The sequence below is a fragment of the Candoia aspera genome, chromosome 2 (assembly GCF_035149785.1).
Source record: "Candoia aspera isolate rCanAsp1 chromosome 2, rCanAsp1.hap2, whole genome shotgun sequence".
Taxonomy (NCBI): domain Eukaryota; kingdom Metazoa; phylum Chordata; class Lepidosauria; order Squamata; family Boidae; genus Candoia; species Candoia aspera.
The window spans coordinates 17,095,614-17,107,142 of record NC_086154.1 but is presented as its reverse complement, the minus strand read 5'-3'; the positions used below and the strand labels follow the sequence as shown (position 1 = coordinate 17,107,142).

Sequence of the window (11,529 nt, the reverse complement as noted above, 5' to 3'; positions counted from 1 at the left end):
TGCCAAAAAACAGAAAAGGCTCAGGAGATTCAACATAGCGTATTTCTGAATTTCAAATCAGATCAACACAAATGGCTGCCTGTTTGATAGAAGAAACTTTATTTGAGGTGGGGTAAAGTTAGTCCTTTCTCACTGTGCTGTTTCTTGGAGGTCTTCCTTGACGTTGCAGAGAGTTTCCCCACCTCTCAGAAGGATTAGCGGCAGCTTCAAGAGCTGGCCGACTGAGATCAAAGAAGTGGCATCATCCACCTCATTTCCCTAATCACATTAAGAGTCCCCATGGCCACTTTGAAAACAAACATTTTTAAGACCAGTGTTAAATAAACTTTTCTGGACTATAGCCACACAAGATGATCACCAGTCTGTCTCAAGCAAATGGAAGAGATCTAAATGTCAGGGATGTTATTTCCACGGCAAAGCAGTCTGGGAAATGTGAGAATGCGAGGCAGAGAAAAAGTGCTGTCTAATGGTCTGATGCAATGTCCAGCAATGTCTGATGCAATGTCCAGCACAAGACAGTCACAAGACAATGACAGAGCAGGCTGATGCAAGGTGACATTTGATTGGCTAGCAGCCACATAAATATGGAAGCAAAGCATGGGCATTCTCTCTCTCATTTGTGAAAAGTCTTCCTGTTACTCTGCCGGTTTGTTTGACAATTTGACTGCTGTATTTGGATATTGGATTTACTGTAAACTGGACTACGTCTATGGGATTATGGACATTGGTTTCTCTATGGAATTTGTATCCTTTATATACCGACAACTCCTAGAGTGCTATGCATAAGTGTTATTGTTCTTTGCACATTTTTCTGTAAATAAACGGGTAAATAGTGCACCACAAGGACTGATATTTTTTAACCCCAGGGACACGACGCTTAGTGGAATTCTCTGTCCAACACTAAAGAAGTTAGTAGAAATCACAATCTAAATTACTTTGAACCTTTTTTCAATTGGGTTTCTACTGTAGGTTTGGAACTGAGGCAACTGGGGCTCATCTAGTGGATAAATTATTCCAAGAGCTGGAGAGGAGGTACAGTATTTACACATGTTGGTTTTGTTGGTCTTCACAAGAAGTTTTCATACCAACATCAGTGGTAATTTCAGGGTTTCTACCAAACATGAGGTTATCCATTAGTTAGAGGATAGTGGATATTATTATTTTGTGGTAGCTTTGATCCAACGGTGAAGTAAGTCCAAGAAGATGGTGCTATGGGACATCTGTTCAGTTCCTTGGTTTCTGGTCTTTGGAGTTCCTGCATGTTTCGTCTTATCCTTTAGGTTAAGTAAGACAATGGATTTTGAACTGTATTTATTTATTTATTTATTAATCAAATTTATCACCGCCCATCTCCCACAAGGGACTCTGGGCGGTTTACAATAAAACATAAATAAAAATATAAAACTGTAAAGCACTATAATACATAATACAATAAATATAATAAAAACCTCGATGGCTGGAAGTTCTTTATGGTTTGCAGGCAAAGCTGGGTCCTGCTAAGAAACTAACCATCCCCAAGAATGGCTACTGTCCCTCCCGCCCCAGGCATAATTACAGAACCAGGTCTTTAGCTGTTTCCTAAAGTCCAGGAGGGAGGGAGCCAATCTCACTTCTGGGGGAAGGATGTATGCCTTCAATAAGCTTATCTCCCAGCTCAGATTTTCCTTTTCATGTGAATCTTCATCTGGGAAGATCATGGCAGTCTTGAACCAATCCAAAATGGAATGACAGAGTGGATGGGGGTTACCAGCCAACAACTTCTTCCAGGCAAGAAAGAAATTATGGTGCTCAGTAGGAAAATCAATGTCAGATTTGAAGCACTCTCTGTTCTGAACAGGTTCACTTCGTTCTTCCGTGCCTGGACCTGGCGTTGCTTCTGAATTGCTGGCAGCTGCTGCCAGAAGAGCTTTCCCAGGGCTTCAGCTAGTGAACCACTTGCATCTTTTCTGGGTTACGACCTGGGACTTCCTACAAAACCAATTCTCTCTGGATCTTGAACTCCTATGAATTATTAAGCAGGTGCATGTGTTCTGGAAGCCCAGAAATGAAACTATCATTAATAATCAATCAATACCATTTATTAAATAACATTTGAGGCTAATGGCATTTGACAGAATCAACTAATTACTTGGAGTTCAAAAATTACAATTAGCAGTTTACAGTTTAATACAAAAAATAATAAAGCAATTAACAGTTTATGGAAAATTTAGTATGTTTGGTTCAAAGATGAAGAGCACATTGTTGTGTAAAGCAAATATAGCTAAAGAGGGAAATGGTCTACAATTTAATTAAAAATCTCAGGCTACAAAGGTCAATTTTCTAGACTGATTGTAGGACAAATAGGACAATATGTTGATAAGGCAAATTTAAGAGAAAGTAGGGAGGAGTGGCTGTTGGAGTTGAGCTTGTGGGGAAAACCTAAGAAAAGGATACACAGATAATTTCCTTAGGTCTGGATTAATTAGAAAAGGAAAAAGGAAATAAGTTATCTGCCTTCATCTGGTAGGTTGTATGTAATGGAATATGGCTTACCTTCATTTGGATAGAGAAGAGTAGAAAAGAAAAGAGAAATAGGAAGAAGAGGATTTGCTGTGTTGAGCAGGAAATATTCTTTTCCATTCTGAAACACTGGGTAGTTAGGGGCCATTTGGCTACTTTTCTTGGAAAACTTAGCAAATTTAAATAAAAGTCAGAAAGAAATGCTCCTCCCTATTTTTCTCCACAAGTAACCTTGCAAGAAACTCCTTGCAAGCAAAGAGAAAATGAGAACCGAAGAGATTTTTATGCGTGTCTAGTTGATATCTTCACAAAATATTTGGGCACCCCAGATCTTATTAGTGCTATGCCCGTGGCAGTCAACAGTACCTTGGTTAATGGACTCCTCCTGGCAATAGGGAAGCAGGTTTGAACAATGGTTGTTGACTACCATTGTTTTCTTCTTACAGGTCTTTCTACCTTGATTAAAGGTCCAAGGAGTATCATGGGACTGCAGTCAGTCAAATCCACAGTATAGTCATAGAACAAAGTTGAAACGCCAATAAAAACTTCACATCTGTTTGGCCATTAAGACCCATCACAATCACCACTGCTTCTGTGAAGATATTGTTTGATTTACAGCAGCGTTTCTTAACCTTGGCCACTTTAAGATATGTGGACTTCAACTCCCTTATTTTTTGACAGGGGACTTGGGGTAATGGAGGTGGAAGGGCTGCGTTAGTTTAGTAATGATCCTATTCTGTTTTAATTGCTTCTTAAGTGCTGCGTCACACGGAGACCCAAATTGCATGTCCTTCCATGCAGCATCACAGCAAACCCAACAGGGCTACATGCAGGTGCATCAATTTGAATCTTCACTCATGGAAACAACTTATTGGCACTGGTTTGTGGCAGCATCTGGCTGACCCTTGCTGACCTTGAAAAGCTGAGCAGCATTAGACCTTGGCTGGAACTTCCATGGGGGCTACCAGGAGATACCAGGGCTTAGCTTAGATGGGGAAGCTGAGAAGACATCCTGAAAGAAACAGTGGCAAATCACTTCCATCTTAGTGCCATAAGACCCCCGCACTTCGGTAGATGTGTCCATGAAGTCACCAGGAATCAAGCTTGCAACTGAAAAAGATTGAAGGAGAATATACTTTCCCTGATGGGTAAGCTTAAACTGGAGACCAGGACACAATTACATTGAAGCCCAGATTGATTTATTGACAGGCACAGCAGTAAAAGTCAGGATACCAAAAAAGTAGAGTTACAAGTCCTCTTTATAGATTTATGTAAGTCATCACTGTCATTTGATAAGTTTCAATAAAATTAATTAAAATAGTATGATTTGTCATTATAATCCATCCGATTAGTAAATTGGATAAATCCATATACTTATTAAATATGTGGAAAAGAGGTAGAAACATGAGCTCACACTTCCCCTACACAATATAGCCTTTAATCTAAACAAAGGGCTTGAGAAGTATAGCTAAATTGTTATTTCAAACTTAACTGCTATCAGGAACAACCTTGATTCCCAGCACCTAATACTAATGGTTGTCAGGCATTTATTGTAACTTACATTCTTGGGGTTAACACTTTCACTTATCTGGTTTGTGCCTTGTCCTTTAACCTCATCTGAGAATTCCAGGCACCTAATTGCTTTTAGGTGAATTTACAAATACATATGGGGTAGGCTCTAAATTGAACCATTCCGATTCCTCCTACAAGACTATTTTAGAGGGTGCAAGAAGACATGGCAAGTTGAGAAGGAGAAAAAAAAAAGTGGTTAAAACCAAATTAAAATCAGTACTTGGAAAAGCAACAAAGAGTCATAGGAAATAAATAATTTATTAACTTATTATGGCATAAACCTTTGTGGAGTGCTATCTTTATCAGAATCTGTCATATGGAGTGCTGTCATATGGGACAGAATCCAGCAGTGGGCATTTTAGCTGGCCATTTGGTTGAACTATGGTGTCAGATCTTCGATGGGGAAATAACATTCTTTGGGAGGTGCCTGATTCATGACTGTTTTAGGGAGGACTGAAGGTGGCAAGATTAGAAACAAATGGCTGAAGAAAGTTAACAAAACATGATGCAGATGCCAGGGCCGCAACTAGGGTCTGTGTCACCCGGGGATTCCATGCCCATTTTGGTGCCCCCCATGCTCATTTTGGCACCCCCCCAGCGCAGCGCCCAGGGCACATGCCCCGCTTGCCCCCCCCCCCCAGTTGCAGCCCTGGCAGATGCCCTCTACATTCAAAGCTGAGAAACAAGAGAAATCTGTTGCCATGTGAAGGCAGGTGAAACAGACCTCAGATTTAAAGCCTGCTTATATGGACTGCTGCCAGATTGCTGAATTCTGCAGTAGGTGATTGCCTTCATTTTAGCTGAAATAATCAAACTGGCTTCCTTTATTGAAGTTTCTCTGTCCGTCTTGTTGGAATCTTTAGTTTTATCTCCTGAGCACAGGTTTGAATTCCTAAGGAGAAGCATTTTTGTGCCCTGGGTGAAGGTCTGAGAGTTTTAATATAATCTGACTTTATGAATTATTCAAAAGATGATACAAAAAAGAAAGGAAATGTACAAGATTTTGTACAGAAAAAAGTATCCTAGCAACAAAGAATGAGCATTTGTTAAAAGTATTGGTCTTGGTCTGCTAAATAAAGTTATGACCTTCATTAGTCATTGACCTTCATTATTGATCTTCATTATTTTTGATCTTGATTATTCTTCGGAGAGCTTTCTGTACCTCTTTGTTCCTTAAAGTATAGATCAGTGGATTAAGCATGGCGGTGACAAACGTATAGAAGAGGGAAATCATCTTGCCTCAATCGCGGGAGTAGTTGGACGGAGGCTGGAGATAACTGAAGGTGGCTGTGCCATAGAAGAATGACACCACCATCTGCTGGGAGGCACAAGTGTTGAAGGACTTCTGCCTGCCTTCCAATGAATGGATCCTCAGCACAGCAGCCGCAATGTAGCCGTAAGGGATTGTGATGAGCCCCAGTGGTATTACAAGGAAAATGACACTCGAGACAAAGAGTACAGCTTCATTGAGAGTGATGTCAACACAGGCCAACTTCATCAGGGCTGGCACTTCACAGAAAAAATGGTCTACCCGATTCTGTCCACACCATGGGATTCTTACAGTCATTACTGTCTCCATTACTGAAGTACTAAAGCCACTCACCCAGGAGACAGCAGCCAGTTTGAAGCAAAGAGATTGGTTCATCAAGACAGTATAGTGCAGTGGATGACAGACAGCAGCATAGCGGTCATAAGCCATGGCAGCCAACAAAATGCACTCTGTAGAGCCCAAAGCAAAAGAGATGTACAGCTGGGTCACACAGGAACTCTAAGTGATGGTCTTGCCTTTTCTCCAGAAGTTCACCAGCATTTGGGGTCCAAGGCTAGTGGTGATGCAGAGGTCAAGGAAGGAGAGGTTGCTAAGGAAAAAATACATGGGGGTATGGAGATGGGGATCTAACCATGACACTGTAATAATGGTCGTGTTGCCCAACAGCGTCATCAAGTAGCAGGTCAGAACAAGACCAAAGAGCAACATCTCCAAGTGTGGGTGACTAGCCACTCCCAATAAGATGAATTCCCCTTGGTAGCTTTGACTATTTTCTTTCCATGATGCATTTTTGTAGAACATCTGTTTAAGAAACCAAAGCAAAACAATACACATGCATATATATAGATCACCAACACAAAATGGAAGGCTATATTAAGAAACGACATAGAAAGAATTGTGGCTTGGCCAAGCATCAGATTCAGCTTGTGACCTGAATCTAGGACCGAGAAATATAATCTTGCTCTAGCTAATGAACTATGCCTTTTAGCTCTTGGATCCTCAGAGCAGGGCTGTGGGAGAGGAGAATACAGTAAAATGCTGGCTGTGGAATTGGGAGTTGATGTCCACACATCTTAAAGTGGCCAAGGTTGAGAAACACTGATCTAGAGTGCCATTAATAATGTCATAAAGAAATGAGTAAGCTTTTCATTAAGTCAACCGTTTGCTGATTTCTTTATGGCATTATTTCTTTTAGGACATGAGGAAATATGTCCTCCCACCTTATTTCAATCTTCTCATTGAAAAGCCACCATTCATGTGAATTTCCCCATAGCTTCTTCTCCATCTGTCCTTTTATCACTTCTTTCTTTGTATGTTTCCAGCTTTCTATTCTTTGAAGATCATCTTGCTTCCTCTCACAAATTCTGTCTCCCCCTCTTTCTTCTCTCTTTCATTACTATTTTCATCTTTTTCATCTTTTAGGATAATTTCCTCCACCTTAAACATAAAATTCCTCAAACAAATGATTGTAGGAGAACAGTATTACAGTGAGCCTTATCTCAGAAAAATTATTTAGGCACAGAATATCCACGACAAACCATCTATGACAGTACATGTCACACTGCACACTGAAAGTACAGATTCCAAATTGAAAAACAAAAGATATTCAGACAACTATGATGAAATATTATATATGTAAGGATAGAACCATGCAACTTGTGACCCAGTGAAAAACGAACACACGCAATTGTGAAAGTTGAACCACAGCTGGCTCAGTAGCTTTCTTTGCTGCTGATTCCGGGACTCAATAAACTTCCTTATTTGGCCTCAAGACTGAAAAACCAAGCTAACCAGGTAAAAAAAATAATTAATTCATTAATTAAATTATGAAGACTCCTACATGTACAGCTGCTTTTGGCTCAATGGCATTCTACCATGCTCCTCCTCTACCCAGCCAAAATATCTGAGAGTGACTTCAGGATAGGTCATGAAACCAATGAGGGGAAAATTTGCACAGGTAATTAACATACCATTATAGTGGCTTATGTTATACAGTACTTTTATTATACAGAGTCCTTGTTATGTTGGTATTTTATCTCACCCATTTGATTTTGACTTTTGTGTTGAATATTTTTAAATTTTGCTGGTCCTTGACTGAATAAGCATTACTACTACTACAACTACTTCATGGCAATACCATTGCCCCTCATTGTGGGTTAAGTCCACTGATTGACTCATTACAAGCCCATCTCTGCATGAAGAACTCTTAAAAGTTGTCATCAGGATGAAAGAAACTACAAAATCTGATGGGGGGCAGGACGGACATAAACCTAGTAAAACAAGTTAAAAGTTTACCCCAAGGAGTGGAGGAGTAATTGCTAAAGATTAATAGACTACAATAAAGAATTCTCCTAGAAGTGTCTTGCTTCTTGTTGTTGTTAGTTGCCGTTGAGTCATTTATGACTCATGGCAAACCTATGTATAACAGAACGAAATGCTGTTCGCTCCTGCGCCATATGCCTGACTGTCCCAATTTTTGCATCCATTGTTGCTGTGATTGTATCAATCCATCGCATTGAAGGTCTTTCTTTTTTCCGCTGGCCCTCAACCTTACCAAACGTGATGTCCTTTTCAAGCGATCAGTCTTTCCTGACGATGTGCCCAAAGTATGAGAGTCTAAGCCTAGTTATCTTCACCTCTAGGGAACATTCTGGCTGTATTCCTTCCAAAACTGATTTGTTTGTTCTTCTGGCAGTACATGGTATTTTCAATAATCTTTGCCAACGAGTGTCTTGCTTAGGTTAATTGTATTTCACCACTCTTTTGAACTTCTAGACAATATGACAGTATATTTTCAATTTTGGAAAAAAAAGTGACATGGATTCTTAATAAAATTAAGGACATTCATAAGAGAAGGTGAAAAGGCCAGCCCTTCTAATGGCCCAGAAGGAACAATTCCTGGTGGGTCTGCATTGTAGCTAGTGCTGTTTCTTTAAAAGGCTGGCCTGGACAGGGAGGTGTCCAGCTGGACGGGGCAACTGAGTTTTTCAGAACAGTAAAACTGTAGGCATACAAAGGATTTCTGCACATCATCTGCAGTATACTAGTGGCTGAGATAAACCTGTGGACAAATTAACAATGTATATTGATTACAAAAACATCTCTTGTTTAGGAGGATGTTCACAATTCCAGCTGGTGAACCAACTGCAATCTTTCCTAGAGAAAGGAACACTTGCCTAGAGTTACACATGGCTTGAAGTTACTCCTTGTTAGACCAGCATATCGTGGTCTGCAACAAAAGTGATCAACCTTCCGTAGACAGAGGGCAGGCAGGACCAGGAAACGTTCTGAAATTCCTTTAAAAAGTAACAACAAACAAAAACCCTTCCAAAAGTATATACATGATTATAAGATTAAAATAAAGGTTTACGCTCTTAAGGAGCAACCACTGTCCACCAATATTTGGAGGAAGACCATATATTTGGATGTTGGTAGCAGATAGTAGAGAGACCCTGAAGGCTGCAGAAGGGAACTCTCTCTTCAGCCTTGGCTTGGAGGCTTCTAACAATAACATAGGAGCATCTTTTCAGTGGCTGCTATTTTGTAATTGTTGGCCAGCTACCATGTTGGATTGTATACTTACAGCATCTGCCTTTTAGGGAGAGCTCAGAAGAAAAACAAATGTTTCCAAGTTTTTAAAGCAGGTCTAAAGCTTTGGAAAGCTTTGCTCTCAGTCTACTGTGCTTCAAATAAGTCCTGATTTGTTCTTCTGAAAAAATCTGCTTTGATTCAGAATCATCCTGAGGTGGACAGACAACCTAATACCATACAGTACTGTGTTAACTCTTCATGGTTGTTACCTTTGTTCTTCCCTTGCTTCATGTCCAGGCTTTGGAACTGGACATCCTGGGGCTCAGATTAGACACTGCAAATTAGCCACAAATTCATAAAAAGAAGCAATAGCTCTGTGGGATTTTTTTTCAAAAAAGGAAGAGAAGCTGCAGAGAAGGACTAATTTGGAGTTGCAAGATCTAAAGGTTTCTCACCTAAGCCCAGACACCTCTCCATTTATGCCATTTTTCCCTCCTTCATTTCCAAATGCATGTCTCCAAGTAATGAGAGAAAGAGATAAGAATTCAATTGAAAAAAATGTATAGGTGTACAGAGATTATATATTTAATCTCTGTCCTTTTACTCCTTTTGCTTAAATTACTTCTGCAACTTATAGTCCCCTCCCATCCTAAGATGCTGCATTCTCAACATTACCTCTGTCTGGGAGGAGAGTGTCTTCCTTGCCTCCATGTCAGGTTTGCACTGCAGCTAGGAATATCTTTGATGAGCCCACCGATCTTAGGAAGTGGGGATCTATAGCTGTATTGTTGTCCTGCTGCTTGAAAGTAGCTTTGTTGTAGAAGCAAAGGACTGACCTCATGGCTTAATTATCGTTGGTTCAGCTCTGGATGGATGGAAGTCTTCAACCCTGTGGACTGTAATGACTATCTGAGGTGGAAGTGTGAGTGGAGGAAGGGACTCCTGGGGTATCCCTGAAATGTGAAAGACAGGGAGAGAAGCAAGCAAAGAAAGATCAATGGCTGTAGTAGGATGCAGGCAACTGCAGTTGGGTGAGGGAGGCATGTTGTGTTGTTGCTGGGGATGGAGGTGTAAGTATTTGTGAGTGTTGTGGTGTGTAAGTCATGAGGGGCTGAGAGGGCAATGCCATTGGATCTGGACCTCCAATAGTTTCATAGAATAAAGCTCACTAATTAAGCTTGAATCTAGACTCCAAACATGGGAATGATCTGATCATGCTAGATTCCTATCTGTTGTTTACAGTAGCTTCTTCTTCTATTTCATTACTTATTATAATGTGTTTAGACAATGAACAGGGAAACTTCAAGGGAAGAAAGTAACCAAAGCTACCAAAAAAGTTTCTTTGTTTTTTTCATTGTGCCTGAATTAAACATTTGAGTTTCACCAAAACAAAAAACAAAACATATAAAGGAAATGAAAAGGAGATAGAATGAAAATGAAGCACAGTGTTAGACTAAGTGAAAGACAGCAAGAGAGAAAAAAAATTGAAGAAAATGGAAAGCAGGGGACAGATGTAGGCAAAGACAGAGAAGTTCTAAAAGTCTAGACCTTCTAGACTTAATCTTGAACGCAAGAGGGAGAAGATGGCATTGTCCTCTACTACCCCACTCTTCCAGTTCCTTTTCTGATCAGCCTCTTTAATTCAGCCCAGCACCTTGGTTGTTCTGGCTCAACTGTGTCCCAGGGTATCAGATCTGGCCACGCAGAGATCCAGAGGACATCTCTCTACTTCAAAAGGATCTTGTGCTGCAGAAAGGAAGAACAAATTGTTTTTGTGGGTGTCAACCTGGAGAAGTAAGAGGAAGGGGAAGAGATGGAGAAGGAAACTGTTATTTTCTCATCTTCAGCTGCATTCTGAAGAAATGCCATCAAGGACCAGAATACTAAACTCAGGCTGAATAATAATTAGGAGAGAGATTAATCACTGTGGCCATGTGTAATCCACCCAAAAGGCCCTTCACCCTTGAGCAGCATCCTCCAGAGGGGTGATTTACATCAAGGAAGGGATAGACAGAGAAGGGCCAATTAATCCTTGAAGAAAGACAGAATGGAAGACAGCAGCTCCATCTTCAACTGAAATAATAAGGCAATGTTGACAGTTTTATCATTTGTTAATTCTCCATGTAGTCCAAAATGCTGTTTGAGGAAGATGGAAATATAGAACTCCACAGCACTCCACAAAGTAAAGGCTTAGGCTAGATATTCAACATTAACTGGAACTGGCCGAAAAGGAAGGAAAAAAACCATCACAAGACTATAATCCCTCTCCCACCTTCTGTGTGGGTCAAGAAGGATACCATGATTGTTGAACTGAAAGGTATCAAGAGGTCAAGAAGAGGTCAAAAGGTATCAAGAGGTCAAGAAGAGGTCAAAAGGTATCAAGAGGTCAAGAAGAGGTCAAAAGGTATCAAGAGGTCAAGAAGAGGTCAAAAGGTATCAAGAGGTCAAGAAGAGGTCAAAAGGTATCAAGAGGTCAAGAAGATGGATGCAGCTATCCTGAGCCCACTACAGATCATCATCAAGTGTGATCAATGCCCTCTCAGCACTATACCCAGGCCTAAAACATGACTGGAGGGGATCCATATAATCTGTTTCCTCCAGGGCCTTCCAAAGCTGCACATTGACTTCTCTATAACCTTCCCAACAAGGGGAGGTTG

General features: G+C 40.5%; 1 protein-coding gene across 1 annotated transcript; it reads right to left on the bottom strand.

Moving 5' to 3' along the window:
* Positions 1 to 5,179: 5,179 nt before the first annotated feature.
* On the bottom strand, positions 5,180 to 6,142 carry LOC134489927 (olfactory receptor 2G3-like). The gene is given in 1 exon segment (XM_063292804.1): positions 5,180 to 6,142. A coding segment is annotated over 1 exon segment (963 nt).
* Between the last annotated feature and the right edge of the window lie 5,387 nt (positions 6,143 to 11,529).